At 42.8% G+C, this 20603-nt stretch overlaps 1 protein-coding gene across 1 annotated transcript; it reads left to right on the top strand.

Moving 5' to 3' along the window:
- The first annotated feature begins 3056 nt into the window (after positions 1 to 3056).
- Positions 3057 to 3811, top strand: LOC149750234 (ribonuclease 4-like). The gene is given in 1 exon segment (XM_089907429.1): positions 3057 to 3811. A coding segment is annotated over 1 exon segment (426 nt). The 5' UTR covers positions 3057 to 3342; the 3' UTR covers positions 3769 to 3811.
- Positions 3812 to 20603: the final 16792 nt, after the last annotated feature.

The following is a 20603-nucleotide window of genomic DNA, read 5'->3' as shown; positions in this document are numbered from 1 at the left end:
ATTAAATCCCTGGTCTAACCTCTTAGTTAGAAAACTGGGGCTTCCCTGATGGCGCAGTGGCGCACTCTCGCTGCAACTAGAGAAAGCCCGCGTACAGCAACGAAGACCTGATGCAGCCAATAAACAAACAAACAAACAAATAAATAAATAAAATTAAGAAAAAGAAAACTGGATTAGGTCCTCAAATGGTACTGTACAACCCTCCAAGAAAATTAATCCACATTTTTTTAAACTACCTTTTTATATTTCTGTCATGTGGAAATGCAATTATTTTACCACTGATGTCGTTATGTAAACATGGACATAATGGTGACCTGGATAGGACTCAGTGCAGTGCTAATAGGATTCTGCCTGAAATCCTGTTCTGCCTAAAAGGCATTAATATCTTTTACCATGAAGTAAGTTGTCTTTTTCTTTTCATGTATATTTTGTGGAAAGCATTTTCATGAGAGATGAGGATGTAAAAATGAATTAGGTGTAGTTTAGCCCTTCTGTGATACCGACAACCACACTGGGTAGAAGGATCTGGCTCAAAAACCTGTTCTTGATCAGCATATAGTTTTACTTTTAATATTGGGTTTTGGAATATTAACACTTCAAATTGGGAGAGTTCACATAAAAATTTGCATTCCTGTCTTATCTTTAAAAATCGGGAGATGTTGTCGGTGCACTGAGTCTCCATTACCACAAGGGATCAACTAGAGCTGAGTAGTTCCCTCCTCTGTTGAAGGTGGCAATAGTTCAGGGGTTTTCACGCACTCTACTCCTACCTACTGATCACATCCTGTCTGTTCACTCAGATACTGCCTATCACGCTTATCACAAGCGTCCTGAGAAGAGACTCACCCAATATCACGCCCAATCTGCAACCATGCTCCACCTTTAAAATTGTATTCGGAGCACACCTTCTATGCTTTTCCTGATTGGTTCGTACATAGCTTTCCTCTATGCATATTTACCTTACACTAAATCTCTTCATAGAAATTTTTGTTGGCTAATCTACATATCATTCAGTAACTGCCGCTAATCACAACTAATAATTTTAGGCAATGTGCTTTTTCCTCTTGGTTGTTTTCAGACGACTAGGTTAGTCTCTCACTATAAAGATAACTTTTCCCTCAATAGAAAGACAAGTTTTTTTTCATGTTGAATAAATTTCTAAATCTTTGCTTGTCCTGCGGCCTGCCACATACCCTCTTCAAAGAGTTAAGGTCAGATAAAGGACCTTGATTTGAATCCGAGCTCTACTAATTCTGAGAAGTGAGACCCTATATGTACCACTTGGCCAAAGGGTTGGATACTTGAAGCCCAATGGTCAGTTATGCAGGGCCATGTACACACAAAATTGTGAAACCTATAAGTAATAACACATACACTTGTTAGAACTACTGTGTGAATTAAACAAGAAGAGCTAAGCATAGTGAAGTTCCAAAAAAGGCAGTTCCTCTTTTCTTGGCCAATTATAAAGGATATTGAGATCTAGTTATTAGATCTCAACTTAGTTTCCTGCCTGCTGTCAGTCAGCTTTTGCTCTGTTACCTAATCAGACAAAAGGCTTTTGAGGCCTATCTGCCAGGGAGACCTATCAAGATCAGACCTATGAAATCTACTTATATTACAGCTTGTTGATTGACTGTATGTGCCCCTGCTACCACCTTCATTAGCAGGTCCCCTAACATAACTGATTTTGGAGCTCTGGAAAGGCATATGTACTGATTTCTTCCCTTACCTTACTGAAATGCAGACCCAAGTCTCAGGCAGCTTCTCCCATAATAAGAACATTCACAGTTTAAATTGTGAAGACAAAAAGAATATAATCTTTACATAAAAGTGACTGATTTTTTTTTGCCTAGATTCATTAACAACTTTTTAAAAGAAAAATTAGATTTAATTGGATTAACAGTTCTCAAATGGAAACCCAACTTGCAAACAAAATATTTCTGCTTACCTGAACATGTACAAAACAATATGTACACACAGTAAATCACACATGGACTCATACACACAAGTAATGCTTAGTTAGGGAGTGAAAGAGAATGATTGAGGTGAAAAAGACCTTTAGTCTATAACCTTCACTTTAGAGTATAAGGATGAGGTGATTTGCCCACCTCCAATAATAGCAAGCTACTGACAGTCACCACACTGCAAGTTGTTTTCTTCATATGTGTGGTGATGTCATAGGTACTCTGTGTGATGCTGGTAAAGACTGTGGGTGTGAAATAGTAAACATGAAATTAGTCCTACTAGGCAATCTGTTTAAGATCATTGACAGACCTGAGAGTTTTCCATATGGCCTGCGCCTTAAGGTCTGGGAAGAAAATATCCACAATGTAATTCTTATAGGATTAGAGGAAGGAGGGAAGGCAACGGAGGTTCCATTTCTGCTAGGAGTATCCACCACTGAAAGGGACATATCTGTCTCTGTGGATGTCATCTGCTCTGCAAAAACCCTGCCCTGGGACTCCCAGTTATTCAGTAAAAGAGTCAGAATATACACTCAGTCTTTACTCAGACTCCCTGGGCACTAGTTGGGAAGTTTCATGATGACAGGTCCTATACATAGAAGAGCCAAGAATTTTTTTAAGAGTACTTATTTATTTATAAGTAAGATGCTGGGTCTTACTGCAGCATGCAGGTTCCTTAATTGTGGTATATGGGATCTAGTTCCCTGACCAGGGATCAAACCTGGGCCCCCTGCATTGGGAGCACAGTGTCTTAACCACTGCGCCAGCAGGGAAGCCCTGAGGAGCTAGGAATGTTTATTCTGAGGCAGAGGAATCTGTGGGGGAAACATGAAGTCTACTCCCTTAGAACTGAAATGCTTCCATTTTCTTTTTAACAGCATTTAAAACAGGCATAGGTATTTAAGGAAGTGGAAATATTTTCTAAGATGCAAGGCATATAGATTTGTAGTGAGCTCACCCACTGTAGAAAAGGTTTGGCAGGGACACCTGCTTCATTCATAGGCTGTGGAATCAGGTGGCTGATAGATGCAAACACTTTTTTCAGTTAACTACTCAAGTGAGGAGCAAAAATCACTTCGGAGTTTGAAAATACCTTTGTATGTCAGGCCTATAAAGGGGTGAGTGGGTGGTAGGCACCTCCTTTCTTCCCAAGTCCTTCTCTTCTCTTCCCACTTCTTACCCGAAAAGAAGGAGTGTGAGGTGGAAGGAGAACGTGAGAACAGTAGTTGCTGTGAGTACAAGAAGTGTAGATAGGGGCCAGTAGGGACATGAAGTGTTTGGGCCGAGAGTTCTTAGAAATACAATAGGTATCTTGGGGGCAAGGGACCACAGCCTGCTCCCTGACCCCACTCTTCCTCGACCTGCTTTCACAGGGAACATGAATCTGATGTGGACCCTTCTTCTCCTTCTCCTCCTGGGGCCAAGTGTCTTCACTCCAGGCCTGCCCTTCTCAAGACGGCGTATAGACAACCCCAGGTCATGAGTCCCTGGAGGACACCACCGATGCTGTGACGTGATGATGAGGCGACGGTGGCTGATCTGGAGGGGTGGATGCAAGCAGATCAACCCCTTCATTCACGAGGATTTGGCCACCAGAGCAGATTTCTGCAGAGCTCCATCTGTGCCCTGTACCAGCAGCCGCTCCTTGCAAAGCTGCCACAACGGTACTCACAATGTCAGCGTCACCGACTGCTTTGCCAAAGCAGGGACCCGGCCCCCGCACTGCCACTGCCATAAGAAGGACTCCACCAGGCCCATCCGCGTGGGCTGTGAGGAGGCGACCCCTGTTCACCTTGACGGCTAGTCTTCTCCCTGCCCTGACGTGGGAAGCCGAGTGACTTGCACCCTACACCTCCAGATCTTTGAAGCCCTGCCAAAGTCTTCCCTGTAAACGCTTCTTCTCTTGCATCTGGATCCCTCATTGTTCCCAGTCACGAGCATCTCTCTCACAGCTTCTCCCCCGACCCTAACTCCACACTCCACCCCGCACTCCTGCCATGGAGTCGGTTTTTGGGGTGTAGGACAAGATGGGGCTGGGGAGTTGGGGAGAAAGCCCTGCTACCTCGCAAAGGGAATCTACCTCTGGAAAAGCCTTGCTCCCCCGGAGCGGCTACACAAGCCGTGCTGGCTGGGCTGATTTGCCCACGAGCTGCTCTAATAAGAACTCCCGATGGCGCTGGCCCTGTTCAGCCACGAGTGGCCCGCCTCGCAGGGTCCTCCTGCGGGACCTTCGGCTCCCTTCTCCCCAGTGGGCTCCTGCGGAGGGGATTTGGGACGACTCCCGTGAGGGAAACCCGCTTCCTTTATAGAAACAGACCCCTGATGCGGGGGACACAGCACGGGAAAGAGCCGCTACCTGGAGGAGAGGTGGCACGGAGCCGGGCGACTCCCACACCACACGGTCCCTTCGGCGTCTCTCGCCGGCGCCGCCTCAACTGGCCCGCAGGGGGCGCTGCGCCACTAGAGACCAGAGCTGCTTTCCGGGTTCCTCTCAAGACAGGGAGAGATGGGTGGGAAGTTTCTTGGTTACCGACACGGGAATGGAGGATAACAGGTGATTAAACAGAAAATTCAGCCAGCATAAATACAGCCTAACTTTCAAAAAAACAGATTTCTGAGTTTACCATAACTTTCACGCTCTCGTACTCTTTAGTATTTAACTTGCCTACAGATTTACATTCTAGCACCGCAGGTATAGAGGAAGTAAGATCTGTACAGAGCACCTACTTGTGTTATAAGCTTTGCAGTTTGGCTGCACTGGAAAAAAAGAGCCTATTTCTTTCTTGGAATCCATTATATACATACATATATATATATACATATATATATGTGTGTGTATGTGTGTAAATATATATATATATACACATATATATATATATATATATATACAATCCTCTTCTGAAGGAAGTTTTTCTACCCACAAGAAGGAGCAGCCATAAATGACCATGTTTTCTGAGACTCCATCAAAATGGTGACAGGGCTTTGAATCAAAGAGGGCACCTGACTCTAGGGCAGCCATCCATGGACTGATTGGCTAGGTGCTCATGGAGTAAACTGGGGATTTTACCCTCCTGGAATAATGGTGACAAAACTTGATACTCTTATTTTCATCTTCTCCTCTGAAGCCAGGAGCTGTAGTTGTGTTACAGTCGTTTGTGACCTTCCACACTTAATGCTTGCTATAAAAATGTTTTCAATAAAATGTTAAAGGGCCATTGTGGTAGATCCTGTTGGTGCTGTGGATATCTGTAGACTTTCACTTTCAGGTTGGGAAAGTTTCCTTCCCTTCTACTCCTAGTTTCCACTCTTGAATGGACTGTGAATTTTATTGAAGATTTGTCTTCATCTAATGATAAAATCATATAGTATTTCTCTCTGAATCAGTGAATTGCATTAATTGATTTTAGAATATTAAACCAAGTTTGGGATAAACTCATTTTGGTTATGCTAAATTTTCTTTTTTTAATCACTGAATTTAGCTTGCTAATATTTAAGAGGTTTTTTGTCTTTTTTTGTTTTTGTTTTTTGCATTTATGTTCATGAATGAAATTGGTCTGAAATTTGTTTTTGGAAATATCTTGTTTGATTTTGGTATCCAGATTCTATGTTAGCCTTCATAAATGAGTTGAGGAATATTCCCTCTTTATTTTCTGTAATTGGAATTATATGTTCTTTTATTATTTACAGAACTCATCTGTAAGGCTGTCTGGCCCTGATATTTTCTGAGACTATTTTTAACTTCTATTTCAATTTCTTTAATGGTTATAGAGATGCTGAGTTTTCTAGTTCTTTTTTTTTAATTGAAGTATAGTCGATTTACAATATTATATTAGTTTCAGGTGTACAGCATAGTGATTCAGTAGTTTTGCAGATTATACTCCATTATAGGTTATTACAAGATAATGGCTATCATTCCCTGTGCTATTGCTTACCTATTTTATATATAGTAGTTGGTATCTGTTAACCCCATACCCCTAATTTGTCCTTACTCCCTTCCCTTTCACCTTTAGTAACCACAAATTTTTTTCTATATCTGTGAGTCTGTTTCTATTTTGCATATACATTCGTTCATATTATTTTTTTGGATTCCACATATAAGTGATATCCCTAGTTCTTCTTGAGATCATTTTGGCAAGTTTTTTTCCCCCTAGGAATTTATCCATTTCATCTAAAGTGCTTAAATATATTGGCACAAAGTTGTTCATATTCTTTTGTTAATATTTACAGCATCTCTTTTTACATCTTATTTCTATCTGACATTCTATTTATACCTTTTAAAATTGATAAAACTTATGAGAGCTGTCATTTTATTAGACGTATTAAACAAAGACTTTTTCAGACATACAGAGCTAAAAGAATTCATTGCCTGAAGGAAGTCCTTAAGGCAGAGGAAAAATGACACCAAATGGAAATAGAAACCTACACAGAAATGAAGGACATTGGAAACTGTAATTACATGACAGTATGTGAAACTCCTGGGAATAGTGCATGGAAATAGCTTTGGAAGTTTTGAGTTATAACTCTAAAATACTGGGTTTTGTTCTCCATGAAGTAGTATGTTTATTTTCTAAAGCAGAATCTCTGATAATGTAATTTATTTACCCTTCTAATAAATGTCAAAGAGTAAAACTGCCTCCAAATTAAAAGTAAAATTCTTGGTTTAAAATTTCTTTCCTTGGGACTTCCCTGGTGGCACAGTGGTTAAGAATCTACCTTCCAATGCAGGGGACGTGTGTTCGATCCCCGGTCTGGGAACTAAGATCCCACATGCCTCGGGCCAACTAAACCTGTGTGCTGGAACTACTAAGCCTGCTTTCTAGAGCCTGTGGGCCACAACTAAGAGAACCCACATGCCGCAACTAAGATCCAATACAGCCAAATAAATAAATAATTTTTTTTAAAAAAAAGAGATAAAATCAAAGAGTAATGAAGAAATGCAGAGCAGAACCTCTAGCAAAACGAGTTGAGATATAGCCTGCGGTTAGGGAGATGGGCATGAAATAAAAAAAAAAGAAACCACACTTGAATTTGCATCTTTGATGAGAATGTTTTGCACACTAGGTCTTGATCTCGTCTAGAAAAAGAAAATGCAATAACAGAGGGGAGAGCCCCCTCTGCCAGCACTCAGTGAGGTGGACATGCCAGACTCCTGCCTACCCCTCCTTCTCTAGCCCTGAGTATGAAAACTGGCCAGCACTGGGGTGGCCTGAGCCACGTTGCTGTTCTTCCAGCAGGACCCGTTTGTGGCTCCCCTTCCTCTGGCCAGAGGGCACCCAGAAACAGCACCTGAGCTGCTTCTGTTTGAGGACATGGGGATTTTCAAGGAGGTCAGGATCACCTGTGCCTGGTGTCAGCCTTCCTAGGTTCACCCAAGCTGCCTTCCCTATGTGATCATTCCTCTCCTCCAACTTTGATGTCAAAGCCTCTCTCCTATCTCAACGTCCCCATACTTTCTAAGAGACTGTTTCTTTTCACTGAATTCAGGCTCCTCAAAAAACAGCAAGCTTAAAAAAAAAGCAAAAAATCCCCAATAAGCTTAAGTTTGGCTTTAAACACTTCCTGCCTTCCACTCTGCGGATATCTCTGAACCAAGGAAATACAAAGGGTGTGGCTCCTACTTGGAACTAGGGGAATGAGGAACGTACAGAAAAAGAAAGAAAAATTCATGTCTCAGCAAAATATCCTGTTTGCGTATATTCTTTAATTTTCTAACTAGAAATTTCTGTGCTCTTCCCACCCCAGGAACCAGAGGGAGAACAGGAAGTTATTATTATATCCTGAAGGCTGTAACATTAGATTCACCTTGAATCCCAATGTTAGAGTTTCTGCAAAGATAGAGGGGTCCATGAATTGGGACCATCAGCAGTTTTCTCCTGGTCTAAATTAAAGGAGGTCTTTAGTGTGTGTGTGTGTGTGTGTGTGTGTGTGTGTGTGTGTGTGTGTGTGTTACGGGGAGCAGGTGAAGGTGAATTGAGAAAAAGGGCTGGTTTGTATGATGACTGAGCATCTTTTCCTCAGTCTCAAAGAAGTGGGAATGGGGAAGTTTCTACCGAGTGGCAACGCTTCTGAGAGCTACTCTGTTGACAAAAATTAGACGTTACTCTGCTACAGATCTTTGTTAACAGTTGGAAAGTAGGCTAATTATATAAAATTATGGAATAATTCTATGAAAATTTGGAATCATTTGGAAAGTGAGCACCCTTAGGATGCATCTCTTTGCTCTCACTAATTGTGCATGATCATGAATTCAGATGCTCCTACATTTCTCTAAAAAAGAGGTCTAGAAACTCTAATAAAAATCAGGATCTCCTGGATTAACATTCTCTAATAGTCTGAAAGTCTATTAAGCAAAAGCACAAATATGTGTGAAGATCCGCTAACAATACCTAATTACAGGGACTTCCCTGGTGGCGCAGTGGTTAAGAATCCGCCTGCCAATGCAGGGGAAACAGGTTCGAGCCCTGGTCCGGGAAGATTCCCACGTGCCACGGAGCAACTAAGCCCGTGTGCCACAACTACTGAGCCTGCGCTCTAGAGCCCATGAGCCACAACTACTGAGCCTGTGTGCCACAACTACTGAAGCCCATGTGCCTAGAGCCCGTGCTCTGCAACAAGAGAAGCCACTGCAATGAGAAGCCTGCGCACCGCAGCGAAGAGTAGCCCCTGCTCACTGCAACTAGAGAAAGCCCGCGTGCAACAACGAAGACACAATGCAGCCAAAAAATTAATTAACTAATTAACTAATAATTAAAAATAAATAAATAAATAAATAAAAGAGCTTTCAGAGAGCTCCCTGGCCCTTTCTACTATGTGAGGACAAAGAGAGCCATCTATGAACCAGGAAGTGGCTCTCACCAGACACCAAATGTGCTGGTGCCTTGATCTCGGACTTCCCAACCTTCAGAACTGTGAGAAATGAATTTCTGTTGTTTGTAAGTTTGGAAGTCTTTGGAAGTTTGTTGTAGCAACCTGAAGGAACAAAGACAAGGACTATAGACAGGGTGGTCAGGAAAGAATCACTGATGAAGGGAAATTTAAACTGAAACCTGATGTCATAGAAAAGAACATTTCAGGCAGAAAGAACAGAAAGTGCAGAAGTCCAGAGGCAGGCAAAGGCTTGGCATCTTTTAGGTGCCTACAGAGCCCGGTGTAGCTGAGGTGAAGTGAGTGTGTGTGAGATGCTGTTGAAGAGATAGAAAGAGAAGACATACATAATAGAAGAGTCAGCCGAAGGGGCAACAGGGGATTCTCCAGGGAATAGGTTTCCTGTCCTAGAATTGGCATGGCCTCAGGAAAATGATAAAGAGAAACCCCCAATTTCTTAAAGAAAGAGACATCAATGACTGCAGACCATCCCTAGAATGAAATGTGGATCAGTTCACCACAAGGAGTTATGCAAGATCCAACCCAAGCAGGGGCAGCAGCAGCAAAATCTCAGGTGACCAACTCTCTCTCCACAGTGAACCTTTAAGTGAGGAGGGTGTCTCTGAGGTTCTGAGGTCCTCCTGCAGAGGAAAGAGGGATGTAATGAGCCTCATCACTAGACAAAGAGAAGTTGAATGATGCTCTCCCTGGAGGAGACATGCTAACAGTTCTGACATCAGCAGCCACGCAACAAACTGTGTTAAGTAATGACAAATTCTGAACAGATGTTAATTTATCATAAGTAGTAAGAATAGAGGGAACTCCCTGGCAGTCCAGTGGTTAGGATGCTGTGCTTTCATTGCCGAGGGTGTGCGGGGTCGATTCCTGGTTGGGGAGCTAAGGTCTCACAAGCCATGCGGCGCAGCCAATAAAAAAGAATAGAGAAAAACTAAATGCATTCAAACTGCAAACACAGAGATTCAAAGTCACTATTATAGAGCTGCAGAGAAGGGCTGTGAGCTGCTCTACTGGATTACTAAGGATAAATGTTGACTCTCCCTTCATTAGTTCTCTACGTATAGTTTCCTTTTGCCAAAAAAGAGGAAGAGATGGATGAATCTCTAAATTAATCAATTATCCCATGCGTTAATGGTAATGAAAGATCACTGACAGAATAAAGAACTTCTATCTGATGTCCCCCTTCTTTCTCAGTGGCCTAATTTCCTCCTTTATTGGTATCATTTATCGTGGTCTAATCAACTTCCTCCTCTCTGAGTGCATGGCCGTTGTGTACAGGCTGCCCAAGTGCCTGACGGCTTGTTCTCAGGATGGGTTCATTAAACCCCAACAATCTCGCAGACCTCTACATGTTCCTGATTAATATCAAGGCTTCCTTCTCATTTCTCTGTCTGTGGCAATCCCCAAAACTGCCCCTGTCCCACTGTAGCTCCTCCAGTCTCCAGCAATGGCTTCAGCCTCCTGAGGTCACCCATCCGCTCCTACCTTTCATGTGCATTTCAGCCATAGGGATCGTACAGCCTGAGGCTTGTGGCACTCATGCAAAAGGCCAGGGGCACAGACCTGGAGGTTATGCCTTTCCCGGGTCATCTACCCTCTCTCAACCGTGTACCATATTGGGACCTGTCCACCTGTGAACAGCTACACCCATTTCAAGTCTCAATTTAAGTGTCAACTACTCTGTGGAGCCTTCCTTGGAACAATTCCTATTCCTTTCTTTTTGTTCCTTGCACATTTAAAACTTATTTTTAAATAGTTTGGTAGCTCCTATAGAACTCTAAGTCCCTTGAGGGCAGGTACTGTGTCTCATCTATCTGCGTGTTAATAAGAACTAGTGGGGCTTCCTTGGTGGCACAGTGGTTGAGAGTCCGCCTGCCGATGCAGCGGATATGGGTTCGTGCCCCCGTCCGGGAAGATCCCACATGCTGCGGAGCGGCTGGGCCCGTGAGCCATGGCCGCTGAGCCTGCGCGTCCGGAGCCTGTGCTCCGCAGCGGGAGAGGCCGCAACAGTGAGAGGCCCGCGTACCGCAAAAAAAAAAAAAAAAAGGACTAGTGCATAGTAGACGCTTGATAAATAATTGTCAAATAAGTTAATTATAGTGAACATCTAACATAAGAGAGGTCAATGAGGTAAACAGAAGCATAATGAAACCAAGCGATGCCCTGTGGGGCTCCTGGGCACGGAGGCCTTTTTCGTCCCCTGTTTCTTGTAGGCAAGACTTCAGCCTCCAGGACCTTCCCTGAGTTCCAAAGGGCAGATTCAAACAGTTGCTAACCAAGGGAACGGCAACCAAGAAACCACCTGAGGCCAGATTAAAGGACCAGAGAAGCTCATCCAGATTAGGGAACCGACCACCTGAGACAAGATGAAGGGAGCGCAGGCCCTGCTCATCCCTGACCTTGTCAGAGTCCCCACCCTTGAACAGTTGCTGTAAAACTTCTCCTCAAATCCTCCTGGGTTGGGACATAGTTTTTTGAGGCAGGAGCCTGCTGTACCCCCCTTTGCCTGGAAAAGTAATAAAGCTATCCTTTCCTACTTCATCCAAAACTCTGTCTCCAAGATTCGATTCGGCACCAGTGTAGAGAGAGGCCAAGCTTTCGGTAACAATAACTCAACATCCCTATATTTGTTTGCTTCCCATTTAGATGCAGCATGCTTGCATTAGAAATTTTGACTCAGATCCTCTTAGATTTAGAAGTCCTCTGTCTGGACTTTCCCACTGTGACATATTTTTTATTATTATTTTTAAAAATTTGAAAACAATTTTCAAATTTACATAAAAGTTGCAAGTAGTTACAAGAGCTTTCTTTTTCTTGAACCAATTGAGACATAAACCAAATTGAAGACATGATGCCCATCACTTCTGCCACCCTCCCACCCTTGCCAAATACACCACTGTGTATTTCATACAAGCAAGGACATTCTCCCACTTAATCATGATCATCAATGGCCACCCAAATCAGGAAATGAATATCGGTACATGATTACCATCTTCCGCTTTTAGTTGTCATGTCTCTTTTTCTTCAACTCGGAATAATTCCTCAGCGTTTTCTTGACTTTCATGACTTTTGACAGTTACTTTGTAGCATACCTCTCTATGTGGGTTTGCCTGGTGTTTCCTCATGATTAAATTCAAGTTTCGTGCATCTTTGATAGGAATATCAGGGAAGTGGTGCTGTTTTCTTCTTCTTGTACCTTATTAGGTGGCACGTGACATTTAGATTATTGCCCTATTAACTTATGTTATTCACTTTGATCATTTATTAAGGTAGTGTCTGCCAGGCTTCTCTGGTATAGTTACTGTTTTCTCCTTTGTGATTAATAAATGTTGGGGTAGATTGTACTTTGAAACTGTGTCAATATCCTGTTCCTCATCAAACTTTCAATTTATTCATTTATTTATTGTATCAGTGTAGCCTCATGGCTTCTCATTTTTTGGTAGGTTATATAATCTGTTATTTTCATTGTTTATCTTCATGCTCACATTGTCACAGATTTGGCCATTGGGAGACCCTTAAAGTGGCTTCTGTGGCCTTTTGACACGTCCCTATCATTCTTTGGGTACTTCCTTGCTTTCTGGCACAAAATATTCTATTATCATCTCCTATGCTCCCCGTCTTAGCCCTGGGATCAGCCAGTTCTTCAAGGAACCATTTCTCCAAGGTTCTTTTTAAGAGTAGTACATGATATTTAAAAGCCATGTTCTGGCTAAAATCTATGTGTGCTTGTCACTGTTGGGGTGTTGCTATTCTCAGGCTCTTTGAGTGAACAGATCGAGGAACTAGATGAATGTAAATTCACACACACAGATTTACATCTCCATTTTATATCAATATCAAAAACCACGACTAGACACTGTTCCCTCAAGTTTCAATCCAACACCACAAGGTTCCTTCTAGTTTCTTGTCTTCCACGTTTGGAACTCTCATCTCCTAAATGACAAACCTGGATCTGATTTTTCTTAAAATAATTATGTATTTGATAAATCCCTAAAGAGTTCTAGAATGTGTTACAATGGCATGAGGATTATTTTGAGCTGAAGACATTTGGGAATTGACAAACACAGGACAATACTTTCTCTGAACTCCCCTTATCTGTGAATATACTGAAGACATTTAATTTTTTCATAGGAAGATAGGAATTTGTGTATTGTGTGAAAATATTCAAACCCCGTTTCTTGCTGGTCTTTGACAGGGACTCAGTTGGGGGAGGATGGCAGGTATAGGTGAGAACTTTCTTCTCCCTTTCTGTGTATCTGTGTTTCTGGACTAAGGTGTGTGAATGAGTTGCTCTTCAGTTAGACCAAAGGCAATTGGTGAATAGATCCATAAAAGCAACTTCGGCTCTGTGAAAAACATAAAAGTCTTAAGAAAATAGATCTGCTATTGAGATCTTATATTGCCTTTCTTCCTGGAAAATATTGAGCAGAAGATCTTTAGAAGAAGAAAGTACTTTTAAAGAAACAAAACAATGTTTTAACTCAGGGTGATCTTAGAGATCATCTTTCTTCACTCTTTCATTTCTCAGAAAACAATACTAAGGCCCAGAGAGATCACATGACTTGGCCACGGTCACTGCACAGCACAGTGGCAGAAGTCCGCTGACCCAGCTGGTGGAGGTGCATGGACTGTCTGGCACCCACACTTTTCCTCACACACGTGTGTACTGAGTGTGGGATACCCTCTCCTGCTCATAGAAAATAACCATAGCCCTGCTGAGGTCTGCTTTGCTAGTTTCTTTATGAGAGATAAAATGACTTACAAAGAAAAAAGTAAAAAGTTGAGTTTGGGGCAGAACCAGGAAAGCAGAGAGGGATTAAGGATTAGCCTTTCTGGAGAAATGAAACCCATATTCAGGGAGTGGGAACTCAGGCCGGATCAGATCGCAATGAGGGAAGGCATCAGGACTGTCTAATTCAAAGCTCAAAGCAGGTCAGCCAGCAGGCCAAGAGGCTGAACTTAGTGACTCCATAAAAGACTCCACTTAAGTAGATGTGAGACTTTTCCCCTAAACTCGATAAAGCTGACTCTTTTCACTTGATATTCCGGAATCAACTTCCCGATCCACGTGGTTTGAATCTTTAACATCCCCCGCCTATGGGTAAAGAAGCACCATTGTGCTGGTTGTAACCGTCCGGATGATTAATACCAGGAGGAAAGCAGGAGACGGAAGATGTGTGACCCAAGAAATTTCTAAGCAAATGACTTTTCTCAAGACCTTGCTTCCTTGGTGGAACCAGCATGTGATGCCTCTTAAAGAAAGGGAGGGGTACTGTTTGGAGTAGCTGTTTTCCTGGGGGGGCCTCTTCCTCCTAAACAGGCTCCCCTGCCTCCTGTCCCCTTACTCCAGCTGCTCCAATGGAAGTGTCCCTGATTGTACCCCAGTATGAGTCCCCAGGCCCCTAACTCCATAGGTGGGGGGAGCAGCAAAGCTACCGCTGTCTTCTCCCACCACAGGGTGCAACAGGAAGAGCTAGAAGGGGGTGTCCATCCCGAGGGCGGGTTCCCTGCCCCACGGCACACCAGCCAGCCCAGTTTAGTGAGAACGCTGCCCTGGAAGTTGGGGACCTGGCACTGGTTTCTGCTTCTGCTGCCAAGACGCAGATCTCTGACCTTGGGTCCACTAGGGCCCTCAGTCTCCTTGGGTGTATAATGGGACACCTGGAGGAAGGTCCCTTGCATTGCTTGTGTCTGGTCCCTCCTTGAGTATAAGGGAACTGTATATTTTACAAATTGAAGTGTTTTGCATGGCATTCAAGATACTTCTCCCCTGAAAACAAATATCGTATACTAACGCATATATGTGGAACCTAGAAAAATGGTACAGATGAACCGGTTTGCAGGGCAGAAATAGAGACACAGATGTAGAGAACAAACGTATGGACACCAAGGATGGAAAGCTGAACGGGGTGGGGATGAATTGGGAGATTGGGATTGACATGTATACAGTAATATGTATAAAATGGATAACTAATAAGAACCTGCCGTATAAAAAATTAAATTAAATTAAAAAGAAAAGGATATTAAACTTTGATTTTATCATGAAAAAAAATATACTCCTCCCCTGGTCTAAATTTTATTTCTGTGCCATCCCCTGCCTCCTCCCGGCCACATGGAGAAACTTGCTAGTTTCTAAACACACAGTACTCCTCCATATGTGTCTAACGTCACTTTCTGGCCTTTTTTTCTGTCTGAATTACTTTTCCCCTCCCCCTAATGGGGAAAACAAAACAAAACAAAACTCTGTATCCTTAAAAGTCTTCCCTAAGGTAATCTCTGCTCTGAAACCTTCCCTGATTCCCCCTCACTCCACCCCTTTCCTCTTGTTGCTTCCAAATAACTCCATCCTCATCTCTACTGGAGCTCTTCTCAGGGTCTGGTTTATGTTACAACTCTAGAGGCTGCTTCTGTTGGAGAGAATTCTCAGCACTTGGATCTTAAACATAGTCCTTGATTTAGTTGCTTAGCTCTTCTCAGGAGAAGAAAAGGTATGTAGCTCTGGTGGAGGCTGTGGTTTTGAGGTTCCCACATCCCTCGGGTGCCCTGCCCTCCTCTCTTTTCAGCTGTTTTCTTTCACACAGGAGTCCTGGTCAACAATTAACGCCACAGTGATAAGCCACCAGAAGAGCTGGCACAAGTGGGCTATCCCTTATGTGAGGGATGAGGGCACTGGGGCTTGCTCTAGAAGGGAAGCGGGGGGTGCGGGGACTCACCTAAAATGGTTCAAACGAAGAGACAACTGACCAACCCAGGCTAAAGGGTAATTAGGTAATTAGGTCTTCTCCAATCAGGAACCCCAGACACCCAAGTCTCTGTCTTTCCTCAGACACCCTGGGCAATATCTGGCCTCCATTTAAGAAGACCCAGGGCTGGTAATCAGGGTGGGAAAGGACATATGGAGAAGGCGCTCTGTCCTTGGGGCTGAGGAACCCTGTGATAGTGTGGGAAGGCTGGAAGGTGGAGGTGGGAGACTGGGGCCTGTCTCTGTGTGTTCTGGAGTCCAGACGACTGCGCGTGGCGGGCTCACACGCAGGTCAGAGCCACCCTCTGGGAAAGGGCAGCCTGTGCTCAGATGTTGGAGCCCCTGTCTTTCCCAGTGTGTGCTGTTGGGTGTATGTGGGTGGGATGGACAGAAGGAGAAATGGAAAGTGTTATAAAATGGGGATAATCAACAGGAACCTGCACAGCCTTGAAAGCTTTTTGCCCTTTTGTAGTTGATTTGTCATGTGAGGTGAAGTGTTGTGGTGTGGGTGTTGCCGAAATCTCGGCTTCTCTGTGCACCGATGCCAAACAGAAATACGGAGACAGAGATTTTGGAGGAAGAGAGAGATGGCTTTATTTTTCTGCCAGGCAGAAGGGAAGACACAGCAGGCTAGCGCCTCAAGACCAGTGCCCCCCCTCCTTCGGGAATCAGAGAGGATTTTATATGTGGGGCCCGCAGGGTATATGATAAGGATCAAAATAGTGAAGGTCTTACATTCTTCTTCTTCCTGCATTATCTCAAAACAGTCACAGCTGGCATCAGGCAGCCTGGTAACTGGGTCCTTTTGTCTCTGGGTTATTGGCCTGCGACTTTTTCTTCTGAAATGCAAATGCTACAAGGGGTGATTTGCTACAAGGGAGTGCAGGATGTAATTCACATAGTGTTGAAGAGTAATAGGTTAGCTTTGTGAAGTACAAATCTAGTTACAGACACTACAGATTAGTAACAGTTAAAAAACAAACAAAAAAAAACCTAGGAGTGATTAACTCTTTCAGGCCAGTTTATGTTTCTTCTCTAGCCTGCTCCCTTTGTTTTCCTTGTTCTCAGGAGAGGGAAAACTTCATTTCTATTTTTGCTGCAAACTAATTCCCCACTGCTAGTTCATTCCCTCCATATCAAGGGAGGAAGGGAAACAGGTGTCGTTCTTGTCTGGCTGAGGACAAAACTTCAGTTTTTTTTTTTTTTTAAAGTTGGAAGATATTTAAATTTATTTTTATTTTCCCACATCACTAATCATGGGTATGAGTAGCTTGTATCTCCATCTGGAAAACATAGCACTATCAAGTTACTATTATATCCAGTGGAGAACTCAGTCTTTGGTCACAGCGTAAAGAGCTCCTGGATGTGGTCCCATCACAAAACTTCAGTTTTGCTCCACTTGACAAATACCAGCTGTCCGGCCCAGGGGCCCATCTATCTCCTATTTTAATTCCCACCCACCCCGGCCCACAAGAGACATGAACCCCAAGAAGTCTTTGTTGGGAGGATGAGGGATGACGGCATGTCCTCTATAGCTTCTTGAGGCTGGCAAGGGGCTCGTAGACCCAACCTAGTTGGGGTCATGGAGCTCTCATCCTGTCTTATTAAGGGCCCCAGGGTGGGTGACTTCTGTTGTTTTGGCAGGATCTGTTCTGAGAAATGGCTGGAATCTTTGCATCATCATTGTCTTGATGTGAACCTATTGTAATCCGGTAGAGACAGAATTTAACAAGTAGTTTAAAAAAACAGAGGCCAAAGATTAGTAAAAGAATTATTGTAGAGCTTCCCTGGTGGTGCAGTGGTTGAGAGTCCGCCTGCAGATGCAGGGGACACGGGTTCGTGCCCCGGTCCGGGAAGATCCCACATGCCGTGGAGCGGCTGGGCCCATGAGCCATGGCCGCTGAGCCTGCGCGTCCGGAGCCTGTGCTCTGCAACGGGAAAAGCCACAACAGTGAGAGGCCCGCATACCGGAAAAAAAAAAAAAAAAGAATTATTGTAGCCAGGAGCCCAAGCAGGATTAAGAGCCATGTTGCGTTTGGTAGTAGTTGATCCTGGTCCAGACAGAGTCAGTGCTTGGGTTACCCTGTCTAAAGGAATCGAGCCATTTGGTCATATATATAATTTTATGTCCTCTTCTATTAGCCCAGTGTGATTGATGTAGGTGTAACAGACTCTGTTAGAAGTATTTGGAGGAGTGACAACCTAAATGTTAATAGAAAAAACAGATCTCATTTCCTTTTAGGAGAATAAGCCTGAAACTCAGTCTAGGCCTGGCACTTTGGGGAGACTTGTAGCCAGGTAGCTGGTTATCTAGTTTCATCAAAGTAGGTTTTAACCTTTGATGTGGTATTAACATATAAATAACAGGAGCTGTTGGTCGCTACATATGTGTTTTCTCTTTTTGTTAACATATGATCTAAAGCAATGTTATCATCTAAAAGTGTAATAGTTACAAGAGGAGACCTTTAAGAAGTAAGGTTGCAGGTACCAGGTGCCAGCAGACATTGTTTTGAGAATGGCTGGTGGCATCCCAAATCTAACACAGCTCAGAAAACTCAAGTTCTTAGCAATAAAAGGACTTGCCTAAAATCACACCACAGTGTCACTGTTAATGATGTTAGTGTTTCTCTAGGTATGAGAAGATGCAAGAATTGGGGATCATAAAATCTTCTCCTGAAAGTATTTAACTATTTGAAGGCCTGTCCTGTCAGTTTTTCCCAGAGCACAGAGTGCGGCATTTAAGATCTCCACCCTGAACTCCTTGTAGGGGGTGTTGAAAGTCAATAGCTACAGCAGCTCATGGTTTAATCCTTGTAGAAGTAGATGGCAAGTGTCAGTTTTCAGTCAGCAGGGCCCTTTTATGGTCATAATTTCAACCATGGTTTGGGGCATTTCATGACCATTTTGTCCCACGGAGCTAGGAATGCTCATTCCCAGGTCTGGCAAAGATTTTGCTGATAAGCTACTCCATGTGCTGTTGCTGGACTAGGCCTTTACTAGTATCCAGAAGTCTCTGGACCACCTGTCTTCCTAATCTTGTATGGTCCAGGACAATATTCTCTCGTGTTGCCGCTTCTCACACCTAGAGTTAGAATATTGCAATCATTGATCTCATATGGAACTATATATCATCATTTTATCAGAGGTTCAGTCACACATTTGGTAATGTAAGAAACAATAATTTTTTTGAAATAGGCAAAATACAAATAGCATAGCTGTCAGTATTAATAAAATCATAAGTAAGAATTAAGCCAAGAACTTCCATTAGGTGTAGCCCAGTATACCCCAGGTCATCTGACTTAGTCTGTTCTGTACCAGTCCCTATTCTTCAGGGAAACTATATATTGGCATTGTCCATAAGATGCTCAGCCCAGTTTCCTAGTGTTACTAGACTGATTATCTTTAGTATGATTTAATTGTTCCCAGCATAGAGGAACCTTTAACTTTAAATTACCATAGACTGGTGTTAATTACATAAATCCATCCCATAATTGTGGGAGGTTTTATTCCTTGGCTGAAATTTTGCTTGTTGCTCTGATTTAACTTTGAGTAATAGAGGAAAATTCATATTTATGGTCAGGGTCAGAGCAGGTATTATTAATTGGTCAGGTGAGGGGATCTCATTTAGTAATACCAATAGTGGCCTGAACATGACTATAATTTTCCTTTTAAGATAAATTTCCTAAGAGTCAACCAATTAGAGCCTCAGGCTGGAGAAATCCACTCAGGTAACCCAGAAGTACTAGACATAGGTAATTGGCCACAAACCCAACGACTGGACTGATTTTTAAAACTAGCATAGAATCGTGCCTATGATAGAAAAACATCTGATTCATATGCAAAGGTCCAAGAGGTCAAGAAAACATTCTAAATGAGAATATGAGTCAGGTCCAGGATCTTGGGTAAGCTATTTCTGATGTTGTCTTTTTCTCATCTTGGTGTGAATGTAGTTTCTCCTCTGTTTGAGCATTGTTTTAAGGTGATTTTGAGGTCAGCTGTCCTCTCTATAGGCCAGTCCAGTGCAGGGGCCTTTTGTGAGTGGAAATTAATCCAAGAGTTAATTCTCATTAATTTTACTGTGTATGAGCCAGTTAAGAATACCTGATAAGGGTCCTTCCATCCAGTTTGGAGATAGTCCTTTAAATTATGTCTTTTCCAGTATGTATAATCCCCTGGTTGTAGGTCGTGGGGCATCTGATCTTCATCCAAAGACAGATTACTGAGATAAGCTTTAGAAACAAACTTAGAGTGTCCTTTAATAATTCAATTAAACTTTTTAGCAATATAAGATAATAGCAAGGAACTATCTGGGAAGTGAGTCTTGGTAAACACAGACCTTAATTAACAAAACTAGAATTTAATATTCAGTAAAACATAATTATTTTTCTTTATTGTGAGGGCATTAACCCTGCAGCCAGGGAAGGCTTTATCCCATCAAATAAAAAATGAGGTTTGTCAGGGAACCGGAAAAAGCCAAGCAGCTGTCTTGGATTTCCCATAACCCTGTCTGATTGACAGCTATTGTTTACCCATTTTAAATTCCCTGATTTAGGAGTAGACTGTTGTTATGTGTTAAGGACATCAAGATGGCAAAAGTCTGACAATGAGGGGTTAATTTTTGTAGAAGCAGAATGAACTTGATCTATGTGTGCAATAATCTTTATAGATCATTGTGAAATAATACTTTACCAAAGTAACAAAAGATTTTAAAAGCAAATGAAAATCACTTAAAGGCAAGGAAATATACATAGTCTGTTATTAAAGCAGCATTCCAAGAAAACTTTGTTCTCTTAACAGAGAGAGAGAAGCAAATTTCAATCTGGTCTCAATAAACTTGCCCTGATAATTTATATAACTATAATTGATCATATAGGCTTTTTGCTTGCTGAAACTTTTTTAAGGAGTCTCAGACTGAACTTTTTTTGTTGTTGTTGTTGTTGTACGCGGGCCTTTCACTGTTGTGGCCTCTCCCGCTGCGGAGCACAGGCTCCGGACGCGCAGGCTCAGCGGCCATG

This window comes from Delphinapterus leucas, chromosome 2, assembly GCF_059928025.1.
Source record: "Delphinapterus leucas isolate spDelLeu-1000000601 "Yukka" chromosome 2, BTC_Dleu_Yukka2, whole genome shotgun sequence".
In the NCBI taxonomy this organism is placed as follows: domain Eukaryota; kingdom Metazoa; phylum Chordata; class Mammalia; order Artiodactyla; family Monodontidae; genus Delphinapterus; species Delphinapterus leucas.
Note: the sequence above shows the minus strand (reverse complement) of the source record. Positions and strands in the feature narration are given on the sequence as shown.